The sequence below is a fragment of the Petromyzon marinus genome, chromosome 2 (genome assembly GCF_048934315.1).
Source record: "Petromyzon marinus isolate PM22_M1 ecotype Great Lakes invasive population chromosome 2, UKy_Petmar_22M1.pri1.0, whole genome shotgun sequence".
In the NCBI taxonomy this organism is placed as follows: domain Eukaryota; kingdom Metazoa; phylum Chordata; class Hyperoartia; order Petromyzontiformes; family Petromyzontidae; genus Petromyzon; species Petromyzon marinus.
Genome location: NC_133668.1, coordinates 6,053,122 through 6,076,262, shown reverse-complemented (window position 1 = coordinate 6,076,262; position 23,141 = coordinate 6,053,122). Strand labels below are relative to the sequence as shown.

The 23,141-nt window shown below is 46.2% G+C and overlaps 1 protein-coding gene across 1 annotated transcript in view; it reads left to right on the top strand.

The window, feature by feature from the left end:
• Window positions 1–18,256, top strand: part of LOC116948932 (uncharacterized) — a 33,879-nt gene extending 15,623 nt beyond the window's left edge. Inside the window, exons 3-8 of the mRNA XM_032966223.2 lie at window positions 7,829–8,039; window positions 11,837–11,974; window positions 12,987–13,188; window positions 14,531–14,625; window positions 15,394–15,863; window positions 16,141–18,256. Coding sequence (XP_032822114.1) covers window positions 7,829–8,039; window positions 11,837–11,974; window positions 12,987–13,188; window positions 14,531–14,625; window positions 15,394–15,863; window positions 16,141–16,147 — 1,123 coding nt within the window. The 3' untranslated portion in view covers window positions 16,148–18,256. The remainder of the gene's footprint in view (window positions 1–7,828; window positions 8,040–11,836; window positions 11,975–12,986; window positions 13,189–14,530; window positions 14,626–15,393; window positions 15,864–16,140) is intronic.
• The last annotated feature ends 4,885 nt before the right edge of the window (window positions 18,257–23,141 follow it).

The following is a 23,141-nucleotide window of genomic DNA, read 5'->3' as shown; positions in this document are numbered from 1 at the left end:
TGTATATATGGATGGTTTCATGAACGAATCTTTGTTGATAGCCAGTGGGTTTGCAAAGCACCTTCGTCATAGAGAAATCAATTTCGTGTGAGCACACCGCATTAAAACAATGATCAGCCACGGCCGAGGTATTGGTCCTACCGTGTTTCAGATCTGCCTTGTGTTCACGAACACGGTCCGAGACATATCGCTTAGTTTCCCCACTGTAACTACTGCCGCAGACACAGCTTAGTTTGTAGACGCCGGGGTAATGCATGTCAGGGATCACATCCTTCACAGATGGGATCAGATCACAAATTTTATATACTGTATTAAATCGAACCTGGATCTTGTGTTTGCTCATGATTTTGGAAATATTTTTGGTGACCCCTGCTACAGATGGTTATTTCCCAACGGTTTGGATCGCTTAAGGATTGTGTAGTCTGAATATCCATTCATCTTGAGAGCTTGATGTACGTGTTCCAGTTCACTGGCTAGGTGATAATGGCCGGAAATACATAGAACTGTATGGTGTAGAGTTTTGATGAGGGAATCATGGGATGGATGGTGTTGGGAGTCAGGTTTTAGGTAGGCATCCGTATGGGTGGCTTTCCTGTAGACAGTGTCCCATTGAGCCATCTAGTCTCTTTTCGATTAAAACATCCATCTTAGTGTACGTTCCCAAAATGCGACTGCATCTCAGGGATGCACTACATATATTTTCTAAAGTTAAGTGAGAAATTAGGGGCAGCAGTTTCATTGGTATGTATGTTGAACTTTTTTCGCACTGAACGTAGCCAACCATGCTAACTGGAGGTGCGGGTGAAGGGCAGTGATAGCCCCAGACTAAATCACTTGGAATGTGCCTGGTCTCATGCAGACCTTGGAAAGTGAACAGTGTTGAGTCTTGATAGTGATTAACGGGTGTCCACCATGCACCGTACATAATAGGTGTTGTAGGCTGACAGGATAAGTTGTGGATAGCAGAATGTCGTGCAGCAATATCCACTGCTGTATTGTACGTCTATGATGCTTCCCACCTTCACCAAGCTGCATTAACCAGTGTTGACAAATATGGTCAAATAACCGCCATGACCCACATGGTGAAAGGAGGCCCTCATCCAGCAGTGGATTGACAATGAGCTGTGCATACCCATGGTGATCAAATCATTTGGACAGATTCAGATTTAGATTTGGACAAATAGAAATGGTAAGCCATAGGTCGAGGAGAAGAATGTATGTATGTTGGACTTCTTTCGCACCATACGTAGCCAACCATGCGAATCGGACGCGCGAATATCTTAAGTGGAACATCTTAAGCCTGGACTTTAAATGACAGATGTACCAGTCAGCAGGTGGAGAGCAAGAGGGAGTCCCAGGCAGCATTATTATCAGCAAAAGAATGAGGAGTGACCTCCCATTGAGTGGAGGTTGACTGAGGTTTTCACTAGGATTGACGTAAGAAGAGGTGCTGTAACTTATAGTTCACTTTCATTGGTCAACAATGAGGTGGGGTGATATCGAGGCGGTTAATCCACTGTGCTATGGACCTAGCAACACGAATTGGGAATCCCAGCCATGAGGATCATATTTGGGACCAATCCTGCCGGTCACTTTCCTGAACCAACCCACACTGACCAGCATGGTGAGGTATGGCCAGACAACCCCCATGACTGTCACAGCACGGGGAAGCTTTCATCCAGGCAGTGACTTGAAAAAAGGGCTGTAAATATCAATAGGTTAACGAAAGCACAGACATTTGGGATATAGGAGATGTGTCACTGGTCTGCGCTGGAGATTCCAAAAAGTTTAATAATGCACTTATATCAGCTGTGAATTCCAAAAGCTCTCACAATTCTTGATTGTTCTCATAACATAGATAGGTCGTTATTTATTTATTTACTAGAAATGTTACCATATGCATGCCTTTGTAAGCTACTTTTTAATATTATTAAAGTCATAATCAGCCACGGAACTAATCTGTTACAAAGCATTGTTGCACTCGCAGTCAAAGCTGCATTCTTGAGAGAACCAACGCTGATTGAGAGGTGAAGGGAGGTGCTCGCACTGGCATGTGTTTGCATGTTTCGCATGTGTGCATGTACCCGTGCACACATGCGGTAGCGTAGCGGTCAGCCTGCTGCGCAACGACCCAGGTTCGATTCTTGCCCACGGCCAACACCACTTACAATTATCTGAACCAGTCCTGGACCTTCCCTGGGTCGACTCAGCATCAAATTAGTACCTGGTGCGGTGTGTAAACATTGCCACTTGGGAGACAAAGGCGACCGGGCGTGGTGCTGGTCACCCACCCCCTCGTGTGCCGTTCCGGCCTTCATAGGTGCTCGCTAACAGCACTTGCCCTAACATTCTGTTAAGGCGCTATAAGGGATCTTTGCATTTGCTTGTGCACCACACATATTGGCGACCCAAGTTCGATTCTTGGCTACGTACAACATTGGCAGTTGGCACTTGAAGCCGACTGGGCTTTTCCTAGGTTAGGTCAACCTGAAATGGGTAGCTTTTGTGACGTATCAATTTCAGTAATGGGGAGATGAAGGTAACTGTGCATATATTCTAGGCAATTAACAATTCACCTTCTTATATTCAGGGTCGGAGCCAGGGGGGGTGACAGGGGGGTGACATTCTGCGTATAAGTGTACGACACTCGGTCTGGCGGACTCCGTACAACTGCTTTGTCAGAGTGTGTCGCCAACCGATGGCGTCTGGTTCAACAGCCTGACTCTCTAATCATTCTTGAAATTAAAATTTGTTGAATGTCACCCAGGCCTGAAATCCTGGCTCCGTTTCCTGCTTATATTGATCAATTGTTACGATTCAGGGACCATGATTCAGTTGAAGAATCGATGTTTTTTTTTAGTTGTACTGACCACACTACCCCTTTGTGTGCCTTGCCATACCTCAATAGGTGTTCACTAACTGCATTATTACCCCCCCCCACATCTACATCAGCTATGGGGTCTTTGTCTTGTTACAGTACGTTCATGTGGTTAAACTGTGGCAAGAGCAATGCCCAGTGTCACGACTCTGCGCCTGGCCAATCACCAAATGTCAGTGAAGTTAAAACACACCGAAAGCAGGTTCCGCATTGAGATTGGGGGGGGGGGGAGAGAAATAAAGGTACGGGAGGATCTGATAAGCGTCCTACCTGCATTGAAATCAACGTGTATGCATTGTGGTTGTGGTTTGGTCCTTGTGCTGTGTGCAAATGCTGTAATTTTTTTCCGAACGGACGCTTCTTTTTTTTTAAGGATTCCTGCGCCGTGTGTGCATGCCTATGTGTGTACGTCATGTATAGCAACATACAGTGGATAAAAGTTGTAGATATGACTGAACAATATTCTCTCTCTTTACACGTGGGCACAAATTATAAATTGTGGCGTTCCTCCAAAGCATTTTTGCACAGCGCACTTTTATTTACTGCAATGAATGAAATGTCAGGCACAACTTGCCATGTTATAGAACAGAACAGTTGATTGAGAATTGCCCTGTGAGCTAAGAAGCTCTTGAATCGGGTTTCATCAACAAAACACTTAAAATTAAAAACACGTTTGCAACAGGTCGCATAAAAATTATAAATACAATAAATACAGCAATGAAAAGTCAACAAATGATTATTTTTTTACAATATATTACTTAATTATAAATTAAATATTTAACTAAAATGAACATTAAGATTAGAGAAACATATTACAAAATAGTGCATCTAGAGTGAGGAATAAGATTCGATAAAATATTGCAAAACAAGGAATAGAAACGCCTTTGGTAAAATAATTTTCCTGTGCAAACAACAAATGTTATTTTAACACTTAGGCTTTCGTGACCAATATTATTCATAATAATAGTTTTTGGGTTAGATCGCATTATTTATAAATGTGTCGTAATCCTCCACCACCCGACACGGCCAAACAGTAAAAAAAATGTGTCACGTTCACAAAAGACAAATAGTTCACTACTTTAGCCCACCGGTGTGTTGAAGAGTGAATCAACATCATTTACAATTTTGAGTACGACGTTTCGCTGGTAATTACATCCAGCATCATCGGGCAACTCGCCAGAATGGTGAAGCCCTCCACCTGCTCCCGGTCTTAAATAGAGCAGCACGGTGACGTCATCATATAACCCAATCTGGTGCAGTGATTTGAGGCGGAGAGGGGGAGGGTATTGTAATTAATTGACCCCTAAAATGTCTTTCGCGTGCATATTCATTTATGTTTTAAATAAAGCTTATTTAAAAAAATATATGAAGTTTCAGAGAATTAAAAGGGGGTCACAAGACATCTGGACCACCCTGCATTACCCACGCAGCTGCAGGAGGTCTCGGAGATGCCCTCTCGAGGGTGATTTTGGCCTGCTTTTCCACGCTGACCAAACATCATAGAAGATGTGGCAATACCCACGCTTGACTCCATCACATGCGACCTGGCGATAGACAAATTGTAGTGTACCAATATATGTGTCTGCATAAATAGAGGCGGGAGATGAACCCCAGTGACCTATGACCATTACACTGCGGCAGCATCTATAAGGCCTCGATAAAAAAAAAAAATATATAACACTTTTATCGACATTGATATATTATTATTGAACAATAAATAATATTTAACGTCAGAAATAAACATCTCATACTGGACCCTACCATTGAACCTCCCCGGTTTGAACCTTCCACGTTTTCCAGTGGTCGACCATCAACCGAATCGGGACCGGGCCACGTGGCCGATGGGGCCACCTGATGCCACAAGTGGCGCCAATAAAAAGATTCGGCGGCCTGCGAGTGCGGCCACGAATCCCAAAACATCGACCCACATCGTAAAAACTCCGTCGCTGTTTTCACTCCCTTAAAGGAGGAATGGACGAGATCCACTCTGCGTCTGAAAAGACAATTGATTGGATGACAAATCTAAAATCACATCTTTATTCTGCTGCTATTAATCCATACGAAAGAAGGATAAGTATTATTTAAACAAATATCAGCGCCTTGCTGAAGCTTAATGTTTTAAGGTGTGTGCTCGTTGAGTCACCAGATTGTGTCATCGTCATTGTGCAGTTTGACCGGTTCTCTGGGGCGGCTCACGTGACAGATGGGTCTGTCGAAACAGTAATTGTTACTTTTATACCCAAGGGCCCAAGGCTGATGTTGTAACGCAGCACGTGCCAGAAGTACGTGTCCATGTTAGAAGTTCAACATACGGCCATACATACGTATTATACACTTTTAAATCTAGATTGAAAACTAAAATTATTTTTAAAGCTTTTTGTGTGTAGCTTGTTGTCCTGAGACAAATTGTTGTGTACCCGATTAGCACGGTGGGCGACATACGGTGCGAAATAAGTTCAACATACATAATACATTCTGATGGCAGTCTTGTTCATATCCTGATTAAATCTGCTGCTAATAGAGGACCTCCCTATGCCTTGCGGACTGTGAGAGCTATATGACGATACTTCAACACGCTGGTCAGTATGCGTTGATGAAGGTGGGCGAAGTTCAGAAAAATGTTTTTTTGCTGCACTGCCCACACTGTCGATTGCAGCCTTTTTTATAGATGGTGGTCGCCCATCCAAGCACTATCCAAGCTCAATCAACTGCTTAGCTTCTGAAATCTGATTAAATGAGGCATATTCCAGATTGAACTTTGTTTGCACCGCACGCAGCCACCCGTGCCATTCGGAGATGCGGAAGAAGGAAAACAAACTAAACACAAAAAAATCTGTTCTAAATAAATGAGTTTTCTATCTAGATGATTTTAAAGTGCGTAGCTCCCAGTCGCTTCCTAATATCGGAAGGGCGTTCCAGATATAAAAAAACAGGGGCGGAGCCAGGGGGGTGACAGGGTAGACAATTGTCACCACCGAAAAAAAATAAAAAATCGAAAATCTGAAACATTCTGCGTATAAGTGTACGACACTCGGTCTGGCGGACTCCGTGTCGCCAACCGATGGCGTCTAGTTCAACAGCCTGACTCTCTAATCATTCTTGAATTTAAAATTTGTTGAATGTCACCCCGGGCTGAAAATCCTGGCCCCGCCCCTGAAAGAAACAAATGCCTGATATTAAAACAAAAATGCAAGGGAATTGACGTGTCAGCCAAGTGGTTTTCTTAAGAAAGCTCGGATGTGAACCGTACCTTTAGTATACTGGAGAGATTTCGTGTTGTGCTTCACACAACACTACTTATTAGGTAATGTAACATTACTCTTTTAAATATAGTTTGTAAAAAAATACCATCAAGGTTGTTGTCTCTATTTGGACTGTTGTTCATCGTTTAGCCCAAACGTAACGTGAGCACATCACCTGCATACAATTTGCATGAACACATTAAAGAAAGACATTTTCACAGACACAATGTGATGCGTGCATCGCGAGAATAAGAATCCATTTGTAATCGATGGATCAATGAAATGCATCGCTACATTGTGTTGATGTTGGTATCCTTCTGAGGGTCATTTGTATTTGCTAATAGTTTAAGGACTACAATTTGCCAGTCCTTGTTTCATAATGTATACTCCAAGCAAAAGTAAGGATCCCTCATATTCTTGGTTCTTTCGGTAAAGTCACGTAGAAGGGAAACAATAAAATAATAATAAAATACGTGACTTTACCGAAAGAACCAAGAATATGAATCCCTGCAGTCACGAAAGCTTTAAATCAAAAAGTAAAGATCCCTCGTGTAGCCTTAACAGACTGTTGGGGCAAGTACTGCTAGCGAGCACCTTTGCAGGCTAGCACAGCACACGAGGGGGTTGGGTGGCTAACACCACGCCCGGCCGCCTTTGTCTTCCGAGTGGCAATGTTTACACACCGCACCAGGCACTCATTTGAGGCTGAGTCGACCTAGGGAAGGGCCCACGACCGGTTCAACCCGGGGCGCCAGGTTCATAATGCAGCGCACTAACCGCTACACTACCTCTTCTCACCGTAAACACACACACACACCAGTCTGTCCATATTTATTTTTTAAAAACCCATCGCAAAGTAAGTTGAATGGCCATACAGTAGCAACCCTTGACATTTTCCATCCTCGTACAGTCAACGATTACTACCAAACCTGTTGGGCAGGCTGTCTGGTGCAATTGTACCCAGGGCTGTGGATGCACGCGATTGAGTGGGCCAGGCGGCGGATGTAGATTTCAGCGGGCAGGGCAGGCCGGAGGGGCCCAGCGCTGGACTACAAAGAGAGAGGGGCGATGGTTGGGGCGGGTGACGAAATTGGACAGGGGGCCTCATTGAATTCCTTACACGAGGGCCCCTTGATGCACGTATGTACCTTGAACTTCCTTTCGCACCGTACGTAGCCATCCGTGCTAATCGGAGGTGCGGGGGGGAGGGACAGCAAACTAAACACAAAAACGAAGTTCTGAAGTAGTATGTAGTTTTGCATCTAGGTGATCTAAAAGTGCATAGTTCCAGTGGCTTCCTAATATCGGAAAGAAGAGCGTTCCAGACAGCCGTAAAAGCTCATCTGGAAAGTGCGCGAAGCAGTGACCGTCTTTGTTCGATGGTTAGCCCAAAGCCGCTGTTGCGAGGATGACCAGAGTTTGTGCGGTGGTTTATGCTAGTGTTCTTCATTGCAAGGCCCGCGGGCTACTGGCGGCCTCCGTGGTGGCCTTTCGTGTGGCCCACTGACATGCGGTCCCCCGACAATACGCACACGTGAAAAAAAATCCCTTGCAGGCGGTGTGGCGGCACTCACACTGATGATGGCTTATCGGTGAAAGTGCCCCCCCTCCTCCCCCACCCCCCGAAAATTAGCGAAGAACGCTGGCTCCCACTATTCGACGAGACCAGCTAGGTGCCAACGACGCGCCGTGCTTTCTGCGCGCCCAGGCTACGGAGAATGGTGGAGTCGCAGGCGCTGGAAATCGAGCGGCTCAGGCGGCGACTTGGCCACGTGGGCCCTGCCGAGCTCTCGCCCGGAGGCTCCTGTGGGTCGTCGGCCAAGCACCGCTGCACAGCGAGCATTGTGGGACAGCAGCAGCAGCATCATCATCATCATCGCAACGGCCTTCCGCCTGGCACAGCAGCTGTACCCAAACAGGTGAACTTGCAGCCGCAGCACGGCGACACAGAACACATTGCTTAGGACTTTAGTTCATTTCACGTCGCCGTTAGAAAGTTAATTTCACCAATGTCCTTCAAAGTGCCTCCCCCCCCCGCTCCCCCACGCGTATCGTGGTCTTTTTTAAATCAATTCGTGGAAGTTGTTCTCGGAGATGAATTTTTCATGCATAACAAAAAAATTGCAATGCACCCGTCCTAATGTTTGGAAAAATATTGCAAAGGTATTTGCGATGTGTAGCATAAACCTCGATTTAGCAAGAGGCTTGGCAAGAAGTGTGGAAAAAAAGAAATATGTAATCGTGGGGGGGGGGGGGGGGTGGGGATATCTCATAAACAAGGAAATGTTTAATCTGATTTTAAAATTAGGATGCAGAATACATTTTTGTCATCTGTGTAGTTGGTTAACCGCATGTATTCACATATCCTACATGTTTATCCCTCAAACGTCTAAGGCTGGCCAACAAATATTCGTTGCCCTTTAACCTTCCGGTCACAGCAAGGACACATCAGTATTCAAACATGAACGTACACGCAAAAGAGGCTTCCTCAAGCACAAACGCATCCTTCACACACCCACACTGATATGTATACTGCATTGCTTTTTGAAACGTGAATCAACTGTACCTCTGGCATACGCCTTTTGGCGTTCTCTGGTTTAACACCGTTTGAGCCGAGGCTCAAAAGAAAGCTGTCTCTGGTGTGGACCAATCAGTTTCAAGGACAATGCACGTATTATCAGAGTATGTTTTTTGTTTGCATTCTGACCACAAGTATTGTGGTTAATGCAGACATGATTCCTTGTAAAAGGTTTCAGTTTGGTGTTTTGTTGCCAGCAAAAAGGGGAAAAAACCTATTATCAACTGCACCACGCATGAAAGAAATAAATGTTGAACCCCCCCCCCTCCTCCCCCACAAATTACACTGGAATGCAAGCTCATCTCCGTGTCTGTGACGGGAAGGGAGTTGCAGACCTCGGCCAAGTCATTATGAACCATCAGTTCCGAGTGGCAGAGATAGGGGATGGGGGGTGGAAAAAAACACACACACAAAGCGGGAGAAGATGAAGTTTCAGGTTTTTATGTTGAACAGGCAGCTTGTTGTGTGCCGTGGGTGCACAACGTTTCTGCACCGTTTACGAAGAGGAAAACCACAGCCAGTAAAGGGGAATCGGAGAGAAGAGCCGTAGCAGATAACGGCACGTGCACTCTGCTCCGTACCACGCTCGCCGCTTTTCCGTAGGTGTTGTTTAAATCCGGTGGGGGGTGGTTTGCATTATCGGTTACCGAATAAAATAAAATAAAGTTTAACAAAAACGGTTACCCACAGCTATATAGAAATCTTTTGACTTAAAAACCAAGGTGAAATGCTGCAGTGGTGAAACGCTACTGGGGCGGCAGTCCACCTAGCACAGGGGTCGACAGACCAAAAATAACAACTAGAGCCGCAATGCACTGTGTGGTGAATGCGAGCCGGTGGTGATCCTTGATAAATAACGTCAAGAAGCAGTCCTCGAAGAGCAGCATGCGGCTCCGGAGCCACAGTCGGATGGAAAGTCACGTGTCGTGGAGTAAAGTGAGGGTAGGCCTAATTCTTGTAAGGGGTCTGACCGGCGTGGGAAGAAGGGGCCAAATACAGCACAGTCTGTTCTATCACGCGGCAGTTCCGTTCTTAAAGAACATCGCGTTATGAAAAAAATCGCGTTATAACAAATAACATAGGGTAAAGTGCGGTCCGCGATAACACGCAAAATGCATACGCAGGCTGAACAATGACTTGAGGCGTGTGGTTGGTAGCGTCAAGAAGCATCCAGCAGCATCCCGCCTTGTGTGACGCTACACCGAGGCAGCCGCACGGCCGCTTATTCCCTACTCGCGCGACGTAGTTCCGTTCACTCAATCGTGTTATATCCAATTCGAATCCGCGTTGTAATTATGTGTTCCGTAATACATTAATCGTGTTATATCCAATTCGCGTTATCAAAACACGTGATTTGAAGCTTTCATGACTGCAGGAATCCATACTCTTTGATTCTTTCGGCAAAGTCACGTAGGTAGAAAAATAATAGATCACGACGTTTCAATCGCAACACAAGCAATCGTCATCAGGTGGGACAACCACAGCAAGAAAAAAACTGCTGAAGTAGGCGGGAGAGATCTGCTGTGGCACGAGGTTATATAGGCCTCGCAGTAGGGTGGGGGGGGGATGGAGGCGGGGCAGAAAGTGGACCCCGCGGCAGCACCTGGGTCACTGGAGAGAGACCGGAGAGAGATGCACAGAGAGAAAGAGAGAAAGAGACACACAGAGTCGGAAATAACAGCTGACATAGGCAGGTAGGATGGAAACAGTCAGTGAAGACTTTACCTGGTTAATAACGTCCTTCCAATGATTGCTCAGTTTGTACCAATCTTCTCGGTTGAGGTTGTGTCTGTGTTTATATATCCGGATGGCTTCATAAACAAATCTCTGATTCTAGATTTGAAGCTTTCGTGACTGCAAGGATTCATACTCTTTGGTTTTAATCAGTAAAGTCACGTAGATAATTGTTTTCTTTTATTTTGTTTTTTTTATTTTATCTACGTGACTTTACCGAATAGAACCAAAGAGTACACATCTCTGATAATAGCCGGTGGGTTTGCAGAGTACCTTCGTCTTGGAAAAGTAAATTTCGTGTGAGCCCACTGTGTTGAAACAATGATCAGCAACGGCAGAGGTATTGGTCCTACCGTGTTTAAGATCTGCTTTGTGTTCGCGAACGCGGTCCGAGACATGTCGTTTCGTTTCCCCAATGTAACTGCTGCAGCAGCCACAACTCAATTTGTAGACACCCGGGTATTGCATATAAGGAATCACATCCTTTACAGATGGGATCAAATCACGGAGTTTGTGTACTGTGTTGAAACGAACCTGGATCTTGTGTTTGTTTAAGATTTTGTAAATCGTTTTGGTAACCCCTGCTATGTATGGCAAAGTGATGGTATTGGTTGGATCCCCAGATGGCTGTCTCCCCATGGCTGGGGAGACAGCTTTGCGGATTGTACGGTCAGAATATCCGTTCATCCTGAGGGCTTGGTGTATGTGCTCCAGCTAGATTGGCCATGTACGGTGCGAAAGAAGTTGAACATACATACATACATACTAGATTTTCAGATTTCTAGATTTTAGAGGAAATGCTGATGGGAAAGCATCTATTAATGCCAGTGTGGAATAGTATTTTGACCCCGATTAACTTCTGACCCTGGGGTCAGAATATGGTACATTATTTGTAACACTCCTCCCCCCATGGTAGCGTAATCCCCCAGCCAGTTTCGGCCATTCTTCTGGGAGTTAGCCGTAACTCTAACGCACAGGAGGAGTCATCGCTATCATAGAATATATATATATCCTGGGGTTCAAACGCGATGAGGTCAAAATAGTATCTCACCCCAGCACAGCACCGGTGGCAGTAACGCCATGACTACGTGTGTGTGATCTAGTGACCCACTCTTCACAAGCTACACAATGCATTTATTTAAGGCTGAGCCACCCTAGGAGGGCTCCGGGCTAGTTTCAGAAAGTGATCACCACTGATAATGTGCACAGGCAGGATTCAAGCTTGGGTTATGAGGGGGGGGGGGCGCTGGTAGCACAGCACGTGATCAACCACAACGATGCCCTTCGTGTCGGCTATGCACACCTTTGCACAGGTATGAAAAATAATAAACAAACAGTAAGTCATGCTTTCGGTAAAAAAATATATATATACTGCACTCATTTTGTCTGCCTCATTTTTTGCAGTGCCCACATTGTGCTCTACAGAGCGACATAGACTGGGAGGACGAAAATGGCACCGAATGTGACATCAATGGAACAAACCCCAATTCATGCTTCCTTCCTCCCATGCCCGGTGTAACTGAGAATGTGCTGCATTGTGCGGTAAGGGTCCCTTCACTTAGCCTAGCCAGCAGGGGATGAGAACACTTTGTCTCGCGCTCACGCCAGCCCTGCCTCTATTGTGGAAGCGCCTTCAATGCAAGTGGGCTAACTGGGGGTCACGTGTTACACCAGATGCCGACACCTCAGCGGCGTGTGTGTTAATCTGGCTCAGCAAGCACAGCGCCACTGGAATGCCTCGTAAGTTATTTCAAGAGCTCTCGTTTGTAAAATGACTTTTAATATTCAGCCACCAAATATGAACAATCGCTTTAAATTATTACAGTAATCCCAAGTGCTCAATTGTAAATGTTGTGGGTTTGCTCTCTTAATACACCGGTGTGCTGAAGTAATAACAGATTGGCACGTTTTATTTGCATGACAAACCTTACTAATTGGCTGTGTTGGATGGAGGTAGGTGAACGACACATTTATACTATGTAATCCAAATTATAATAATGTACAACCCTGTGACAATCCACTGCTTTTGTCAATCATGGAGGTTCTCTGACTAAACTTCACAATGGTGGTCGGTGCAGATGGTCCAGGACCGGTTTACATATTACGCGCGGCTGATGTGGGGGATTTGGGCAGAACCACTGCCGGTCACAATTTGTATCTACGGTGCTTGTTTTATCGTACCATACCAGATACTCATTCTGAGTCGACCTTGGGGAGAAACACACTAGGTTTTCGTTACCACTTGCCATGGATATTAGCCATCGCCAGGAATCGGAACTACTGCACCACCACATCCTTACACTCGCATCCACAAACACCCACATGTACACACTCAACCCTTTTGTCAATCCACTGCTGGATAAGGGTCTCCCAACGCCCTGCAGTTATTTTACCGTCCTCCACCATACTTCACAAACCTGCACTGATGCCCCGCAGTGAAGGTTGGTGAAGTATTAATGTGTCTGGGGGGGGGGACATGGTTCAGTACAACAATGGAGTTTGATGCGCTGCCTTTGCACTGTCCACAACTGCCTTCTGCCGTTTCGCCGGGCAGCGCCTGAGCGAGGCCCTCTCAGCCGGGGAGACGCACAGGGCCCATGTGCACTCAGCTGCCGAACAGGTGGCGGCCCACCTGGGCTCCCGGGCCCTCCGCAGGAGGTCTCGCGACTCAGCGACGGGTCGCCAAGTGGAGGAATCGAGCAGCGGGTCGGCTTGCTCCAGCACCTGCGCTTTCAGCGTCGACGCGGACAGAAGAGGTTTATACATGGCTCTCAATGGGGTTTAATATATATTTTTTTACCATTTTAACGTATCGGTGGTACACCGGTGCGCGGGGGGAAAAAAAAAGCCACAATTTTTGCAAGAATATTTTTGTATTCCCGCGCGCTCCGCAACCCCGGTCAGAAAATCTAGGCGGAGTGGTTAGTACGTCAAAATCAGTTCTCGTGATGTCGAAGCAGTCGGAAGACGAATGTCAATTCAAATTTAGATTTCAGATGGTTTTATGAGGACCCGGCGTGTTATGCTACACCGGTGCACCCGCCAATATGTCCATTTTCCAAATTAGATTGAAAGTGACTAATGGGGGGGGGGGGGGGGACACGTGATTAACTCTCGAAAATATGAACCAACTGTATTATACAGTTATGTTAACCATGAGGGATTTGCCCGATTAAACGCCAGCAAAATCAAAGGGTTGTCCATATGTTGAGGCGCAATCTAACGCAACAAGAGAACTCTGGTGTCAACGTGTTTTAACTTGACTACTACTTTTTCTACTTGCAAATCTGATAGTTGCACAGACAACAGTGCATTGGATCTATGAGCACGAATGGCTTTCTCATAACGTGTCTGTACATGGTGGTAAATCTTCATAACAAGGTGAGAAGCCTTTGAGAATAATATTACCTTTGTTTCAAGCGAGGCCTCTATAGCACAGACAATAAATACAGTTATACAGAACAGCACCATATAAATGGTATGAAGAGACACGTCATTGCTATGAGTGAGAACCTCAGTTTAAATATAACACCAATAAACGAGTCATTTTGCAGTCTATATAAACGTGTAAGACAATGTCCTGCTTGTAAAAGCACCAGCTCCTGTGGAGATTATGTCGAACGGTGAGTCACATGGTTTTATTGGAACCAGGTTGACCTTCAGAAGGTTACAGGTCAATGGAAATGTTTGGCCTAAGGACTTTTACAAATATAAATGCTCGTATGAATTGCAAGAAAATTAAATTAAATGTTCACGTTAGTGTTTTTTTTTTATATTGGCAAATACTGTACATTGATGTAAAAAAATAAGCATTTGTGCATAATTATAACAGGCAAGAGGGCAATAATGAATCTTAGATGACAGACATGAGAGACAAATAAAACACGAGGAAACACTTTTTACCAATCAACGCTCCGCCAATTCAAGCAAGCCACAATTTAATCCCGCTCGCTTTTCGCCGACCAACATGAAGCACCGAAGAAGTTTTTTTTATTTTTTACCAATACAGGTTGTAATCGTTTCTGTTTCCTCATTAAAAGAGAATATTCACCAGCATTCCAAATTTTGCCTACCCCCCCCCCCCATCCTGAACTGTAGGTCAGAGTTCAGTGAGCTGGGACAAAGACCGTGTGTGTGATCTGCCAGGGACATATGGAGGGATTTTCACATCGCTGGATGGTGCACGAGGAGAGGTGAGTCTCTGGCGTCAACAACACATTCCTCTCCGTCGCGTCATCGAAGGTGACATTCACGTCAGCGCTAATCCCTTGCGGGAGGTGCCCTGATAAATGCTTATTGTTAATAACTGCGGTTTGCACGGGCTTCGTCTGCCCGCGGGACAACGGCGTGGCAACAAGGCTGGGGGACGAATGATGGGTGGGAGGCGGTAGCTAATTCTCATTGTAAAGGAAGCCTCCATCAGTGAGTCACGTGCACTTATTGTGCACCGATTCTTCATTTGCATACAATTACTTTTGTGGTGGTTGCATCTGGTATGCTTTGTTGTCAGCATCAGGTTTAGTCTCTTTTTGCGGAGAATGTTTTTGCAGGCGCGATTTTTTTTTTGTACAGCGGTGCAACTGCACTGAGGCCCGCAGGCCACGGGGGCTTAAGGGCCAGGCTATGAAGAGGGGACATTGGACAGGGCTCCCTATTTCATGGAGTTGGACAAATCATACCACGTGGGATCGCTGAGCTTCAGGCAATTGTTGGCACCAATTTCGCTTGCTTTTCCCATGCTCCTATACAAAACCTGTGCACGGTACACATTCTAAATTGTTTTGAGATTGCAATATGCATGAATGATGCAATGTGAAAATAACACATATACTTTATTATTTTATGACGTGCACCATATCCCGTGCCAACGATGCTACGATACTGCTCTGAGCCACCTCAAGCGGTAAACTGAGATTTGGATTGTGCGACCACATTCCCCGGTGTCTGCATTGCGTGCGCAGTCCTGCTGCAGCGCGGGACGTCGACCCAGCGGCCTCTCCCTGGACTCCAGCCGGCCCAGCGATGGTAGCATCAGCGAGGACGAACCGCTGAGCAGCACCGGGCGCCGCAGACCCCGGCGTCCCGACCTCTGGGCGGAATCTCAGAATCCGGGACCCTTGGCGCTCCTTCCTCACGGGGCCGAGCGCGGGGGCCGGGACGCGGACGCGGTCGTCGCGGTCGCGGACGGAGTCAAGGAGGCCGCGGTGGAGCCGGGCCTGGCGACGGCGCGCCGTCTCTCCGAGGAGGGACCCTCGGCTGCCGAGATGGGCATCACGCACTCTTTCGACCCGGGGGGCCGGGCACAGCCTGGGGCCCGGCGGCCGTTGGCCCGCAAGAGTGGCCAGGCGGAGCCGTCCCCGGCGCCGCAGGCCAACTGTGCGCTCAGGCGGCTGAAGAGATTTCAACTGAGCCAGCTCACCTGCAAACTGAGGTGACTCGCCCAAATGGGGGGGCATGCGGGGGTGCACTCGTTGATGTATTCGTGTGTACACTCAGAATACGTGCGGTCGAGCCGTGCGTGCAAGAGTGTTGATGATTTGCTGCAAGCCGTGTGCAAATAATATTACGTTTTGACTTGATTGGGTTTATAAAAATGTAAAAATTCTACGAAAATTTGGGAAAGAATACTGATGAAATGACTTCGCATCATGACGCTTGATAGAATTTCCGCTATGTTTGATACAACCCCACGTTCATTTTCTCTGCAGGAGGTGACGAATCCCAGAAGCTGCGAGCGAACATTCAAGGACCACCAGACACACAAAGGCAAAGCTTCCATGTATAGCCGTATCGACTGATGGAAGTGTCGTTCACGAGTACCTATGCAGACGGCACAAGGCACGAGGGGGTGATGTGGCCAGAACCGAGCCCGGCCGTATGTGGCCGACCACTTCCCAAGTTAACACACTGTACTACGTACTCATTTGAGGCTGAGTCGAGATTGGGGAGGCCCAGGATCCATTATTATATCACTCGCCATGTTAGCTGTGACAAGGTATTGAACCATGGTGGTTGAACTTGAAATGCAGTGCGCCAACTACTCTGCCACCTTCAAGCAGGATATCACAGACAGAATTCAAAAAGAACGAATAAAACACAATAGTGAGACCTCAATGTTCTATGCAAACCCAGGAAACTTCCTAAAGACCAGATGTGTTCATTGTACAACTCAAGCGTGGGGCTGTCAAGCGCGAGACAGTTTTGCACGAGGAAGTGAGTTTGTTGCTCTCGTTTGCGAGCCACCGTTGTCGTGGGCCACAGCAAACGAGAACGGAGTGCTGGGGAGAGAAAAGATCTCATAAAATGTAACCACTCAAAGTGGGTTCGCCCAGAAGGGCCTTGATGCGGACACCAGTATCCAGATGGTGACGAACTCACAAAAAACCCACGGTGTGTTTCTACGGGAATGTAGTTTATATGACTCATTAAAAACTAAAAAGATATATTAGTATTTTGCCAGGTGAGGCCCACTGAGGTATACAGCTCTTTTTCAGAAACGACCTGGCTACAAACGATAGCTCAGCGAAGTGGCTTATCACGTGGGCATTTATATCAGCAGCCACATACAGTACTTTAAATGCATGTTGATTCTAAACGTGGAGGGAAAAACCGGAAGACGCACAGAAAAATCCATGCGACCATAGGGAGAACATACAAACTCCAAATATACAGGCGCTGGGGTCGGGATCGAACCCACATTCATCCTGCATACCAGGCGAGGTAGTTAACGTCTCGCCACTGTGGCTGATAGTATGTCTCTCCTTACACACATGCACTCCCACCACTTCCCCATAACCCACCCACCAGCCCACATTCACAGCTGGTGCCTACTCACGATTTGATCGGAGGAGAAGGAGAAGTGTGAGCGAGGAAAATGTTTGATCTAAAGTCATCGTGCCACTATTGATTAATTTCAAGATGTGTATCTGTCAATCCACTTATAACGCAAGAAACAAATATTGCCCAAAGATGAATTCAACAAAATCTGCAAACAAGGAAATCCCTGTTTCTAATGGTGCGAGCAGAGCTGGAGAGAAAGTAAAAACATTTAAAAGAGAAGGCTAACAGCTCGCCAGCCACCTCCTCACTGCCATCTGCGAGTCGCACAACAATAGATTTTGAGTGAATACCAATTAGCGCACAGCAGTGCTTGTTTGCACAAAGTTAAATGAGAGAGTAGGGATTGCAAGCCACTCATTCATTCATTGCCACGTACGGATGACAACTGCAGACACAGCAGTGGTTTTAAGATGGCCCTCGACGTGCCAACGAAACTCTCCACGGTGCGGGGCTGTGTTGTATGATTCCTATAACATGGGAGGTTTTTTGCAGAATCATAAAAAAAGCGAAGTACGGAAAAATGTAGCATAATTTTTTTATTGTTAACATTCAGTATCTTCAGTCCTGTTAAACAAACCGTTACACGTGGTTGACAACCACTCTCTTAGTTCAGATGCTTAAGGTTAAACATAGCGGCTGTGTTGAGCGTTGTTTAACACGTAGGCTTTCGCGACCAATATCATCCATAATACAGGTGGTTTTTTTTGGGTTACATCGCGTAAATATATAAATGTGTCGTTAAATCCGCCACCACCCGACACAGCCAATTAGTAAAATTTGTCACGTAAACAGAACATGCCAATTCGTTACCAGTACAGCACAACCGGTGTGTTGGAGAGTAAATCCACAACATTTACAATCTGAGTACGACGTTTCGCCAGTAATTACAACCAACATCATTAGGCGACAACCGCATTCATATTTACGAGATCTCATCCAAAAAACCCATGTTGAGCTTTGTTAATAAAAAATTATTCTGCACAACTGACATGTTACAGAGTCTGAGTTTTTCTGCTGAGTCTCAATACAATAATAACAAACGTGTTTTTAAATAATTGGTACAAAAACATAGTTTTAAAATATACTAAGAACATTCTTATTACTAAGAACATATTCTTATAATTAGAACACCACAAAATGCTGAGGGTGTAATTAAAGACATGCTTAACAAAGTGTCAAGTCCGTTTTTCACAACTCTAAATGGTACATAATGTAGGTGTAATAATGCGCTGATTCATGAATATATTAAATTCTTAAGCTTACAATGCATTTGTCGAATCACGTAAGAATGCGGGGTTTTTTTCGATTCAGAAAGGTGTATAATGGGTTCGTATGATCCCCTGCAGCTGCTCGTGGCTCTGACATTCATTACATTGTAATAGAGGTAAGGTGTGAACCGTTACACCTCTGGAATTTGATGCATTGCCATTGTGGGTAACAACTAGGCTGACACAGGGGGCAATTTAATACACATGGGACAATTGACTATTATAGTACCAAGAAAATGTGAAGATTAAAATAAAAATGTGTTTCGCGCCGGTTAACAATTTGTTTTTAAAACAGCTTTCGAGTCGAGGTATGTAATTTGAACATGGATGATACATTTTTTTTTTAAAACCCAGCTTTTCCAAAATGCCGTGGTCATGTTAAATTTCATGCAGCAATATACGCAGAAACCATTGTCATTCATCTCGGAAAAAAAATTGCTTTACAATATGCAGTGAATTACAATTCAATTATATATCAATTATGTAAAAAGGCGTCTTTTAAAAAAAAGTTGATATAGTTAATAAAATCCAGGTGGTCACGCACCAAGACAACATTTAGCGAGGAAGGCATTGGACGTGAACAGTGGCTGTGAGGTGGCCATGAGATTTCAGAGCCAACGCCTCGTATACGTGATGGGTTTTCTCTCGGTGCTCTGGTTTCCACACGAAGCCAAACGCTCATGCATTGAATTGGCTAAAAATCCCAATGCAGGACTCCCAGAAAATGTGCTTCGAGTCTCAAGCTTTCCTGGGTAAATAATTGGCAATGATAAAGAATATTTCTGCAGTGCCTTTTATAAAAAAAATGCAGTTCACTTCATGGAATACACACACATTGGACATATATGAGAACATACATTATTTGCATGTGTTTACAAATACATGTACTATATCAAATACAGTGAGCACAAGCAGTTTGGTTGCACACGTGTTCTCATATGAGCATAGCCAGTAGCTAAGAGCATACTCCTGATTCGTGCTGAGCTGCCACCAGACTTTGTGAGGTATCTATGTTGAACTTGCTTCGCACCGTACGCAGCCAACCGTGCTAATCGGAGGCGCTGGGGAAGGACAACAAACTAAACACAAAAAGCAGTTCTAAAGAAATGAGTTTTAAAATCTAGATGATTTAAAAGTGCATAGCTCCAGTTGCTTCCTAATATCGGAAGAGCGTTCCAGACGGTCGCAAAAGCCTATCTGAGAGCGCGCGAGATAAAGTAACCATCTTTGTTCGATGGCAAAGCCAGAATCTGCCGCGAGGACGACCGGAGATCGGTGGTGATGGTTTTATGCTCCTTGACGAGATCAGCAAGGTATCGTGCTTCATTTGTGGCAATACCGTTGTGTGTAACGAGTGCGACCTTGTAAATTCATTCGGCAACCGGAAGCCAATGCAGCTCGGCGAGCACTGGACGGGCACGGTCGGATCTTGCAGTAGCCGTCACGGCTCGTGCCAAAGAATGTTGTACACACCTGCAGCTTGGTGATGGCTTCTGCCAGACGTTCCGTAGAGAAGTGAGTTGCAATGATCGAGCCGCGTCGATACTATGCAACACGCCGCCGTGTTTGGCTACGTCACGCCTCGAAAGTGGTCGAATGTGTCGTACAGCCCTGATGTGAAAATGGCAGAACGTGAATGTGCGAACTGCAGGCCCTGTGATAACGGCAAGCAATTGTGACCTGGTCATGTCAGTGACAATGACTCGCCCTACCGACTGATCACACGAGTACTAGTCTGCCATCAATTGCTCGCCACTGTCACAGGACACGTGGACACTGGGGTGTGTATATGGCAAGTGGGTTTTTGCGCATGCGGTGAGAATACCGATACATTCATAAGCAGATGTTTCTGCAAACACATTGACATCTTTCTGGCAACAATGTCACCGTAAAAAAAAAAGAATAATCATCACGTAACCCGCGGACACATGTGTTCATTGATGGGTTTTCTTGAGCCGCTTATTCGGTTGTGTGGCGTGGCTAAAATGGTCCCCGGGTGCAAGGGATGAAATTGTCCCCTCGGTTAGATTTGCCCCCCCCCCCTAAATCTGTGCCCCGTCGTCCGGGCCCCCCTCCAGCCTGCGCCATCGCACCACCGCCTGCACGCTCGACGAGCTCTCCCATCGTTCACTGGTGCCGAATTCCCCCCTCGGCGGTGTCCTCCCAACGTGACTTGTGTCAGCTGGGCCAGCTCCTCTTGAAAACCACCACGAGGGGGCACACGCGGCACAGACCGACCTCCGACGACACCACCATCCGCCCCTCGCTCAGCTCTTCTTCTTCTTATTGTCCTTCCCCCGCACCTCCAATTGGCACGGTTGGCTACGCACGGCACCGAAGCCCTGACATGAGAACGGAATCTGCAAAATAGTTCTGGCATATGACACAAGTGCAGTAGACGCTGGATTTAAGCACACCTCATTAAAGCACATCTCTGACATGAGCAACACGTGTTTACATTGCACCGGTGGGGGAGTTTCAAAGGGCAACTTCTTGTGCAAGCACACTTCTTCAGATACAAACGCACTTGGCCTCGCTCCCAATAAGTGCGCTTACGTGCAGACTCTTGCTGTGTATCACTTGTCTAGAGCGGACATTGGTGATCGCTTTGCTTTCTTTTCGCTAGTCCCTTCACGTGGCGTGCGTTTGGGCAGCTCCAGTGCCGGGATTAAGCTAGTGCGTGGCCTGCAACATTTACGACTATAATGAGCCTATACAGCCAGATAATACGACAAATCGCTAACCTTAAACGCCCAGTCGCTCATCAAAGTTGAAGGCAGTATGTAGTACTATAGTAATAGAGCAAGTGCAGAATCACTGAACCGGAATTGATAGCTTGAACGCATATGAGCGCGGGGCCCTTGAAAGTGCGGGGCCCGTATCCACAAATGTAGCCACTTTTGCTGCAAGGATAATCCGGCACTGGGGAGTTCACCACTGGTGCGGTATTACGGAAGCTCAGAGTGGGTACCACATGCCCCGGACATATCTTCTCACCCTGAAGCACGCGGTAGACGGCCCCTTAAGTCAGTACACTGCTGGATGAGGGCCTCTGCTGCAACATGCGGGTTGCGGGGGAATATTTGACCATACTTCACCACGCTGGTCAGCGTGGGTTGGTGAAGGCGAGAGCATGGAAGCTCAGGAAAAAAACAAAAGGATGTTGTTGATGCACTGGCTTAAAGTCATCATTATCAGCAGCAGCAGCAGCCTAGGTCGCGACCTATCATTTGTGGCCAGGTCGCATCCTGAAAAAGAGCTATAGAGCTCAGTGCGCCTTACCTGGTCAAATACAATTTAAAAAATCCAATGCCGGATGAAACCCTGCCCAAGTCACTGGCGTCTCGACTTCCAACCCTGCGCTAGAACTTAAACGTTACACGCTTACGTGTGTGTGAGTCTATATGTTGAAATTATTTCGCACCCTACGCAGCCAACCGTGCTCATCGGAGGTGCGGGGGAAGGACAACACAAGGACATTGGCGGTACAGTTCACGTGCGGTGCATAGAGAGCCAGAACTAAACAAATACCCAACAAGAATGCGCAGTCAGCGTGTCCGCTCGCAACCATAATATTGACCAATGCGATTATTTTCTGTTTGTGTTTGTAAGTGCATACAACATTTGGTTTAATGCAGAAAAACTATACATATATGTTAGGCTCTCTCTCTCTCTCTTGCTTTCAACCACTTTGGTGCATAGTTATCGGGTTACAAACACCACAACTGCATGCGTTTATGGCTAAAATCCCTGTACGCTGCAGTTTGCCCAGCTAATGTGTCACACCGGAGGATATGTGCACTAAACGCAGCCTCCCCTTCCCCCCGAGCGCTAATTCACCATTTCCACCCGGTACCACGGGGTGTGCCCTCCGCTGCCGTCTTATCAATCACTGTTTTGATGATACGGCGTGGGAGGGAGATGTGGGATTGTGTGTGGCGACGAGAGGAAGGAGGGAAGCTACAGTGAAGGTTAAACTCTCGATCATACATGGGCAGATTATCCCGATTGCGCACTGTATGTGTATCTATTTTGAACGTCTTTCGCACCGTACGTAGCCAACCGTGTTAATCGGAGGTGCGGGGGAAGGACAACAAACTAGACACAAGAAATGTTTCGTAGAAATTTGTTTTCAATCTATATGGTTTAAAAGTGCATAGCTCCAGTCGCTTCCTAATATCAGAACGAAGAGCGTTCCAGATGCAGTGGCCATGTTTTTTCGATGGCGAGCCAAAAGCATCTCCGATCATGAACACCTAACCAGTGAACTCAAACACGTACACCAAGCCCTCAAGGCGAATGGATATTCAGACTACACAATCCGCAAAGCCATCACCCCAACCGTGAGGAAGGAGCCATCTGAGGATCCAATAAAAACCATCACCCTGCCATACATAGCAGGGGTCACCAAAAAGATCTCCAATATCATGAACAAACACAAGATGCAGGTCCGATTTAACACAGTACATAAAATTCGTGATCTGATCCCATATGTGAAGGACAAAATTCCTGACATGCAATATCCCGGCGTCTACAAACTAAGCTGTAGCTGCGACAGCAGTTACATTGGAGAAACTAAGCGACATGTCTCGGACCGTGTT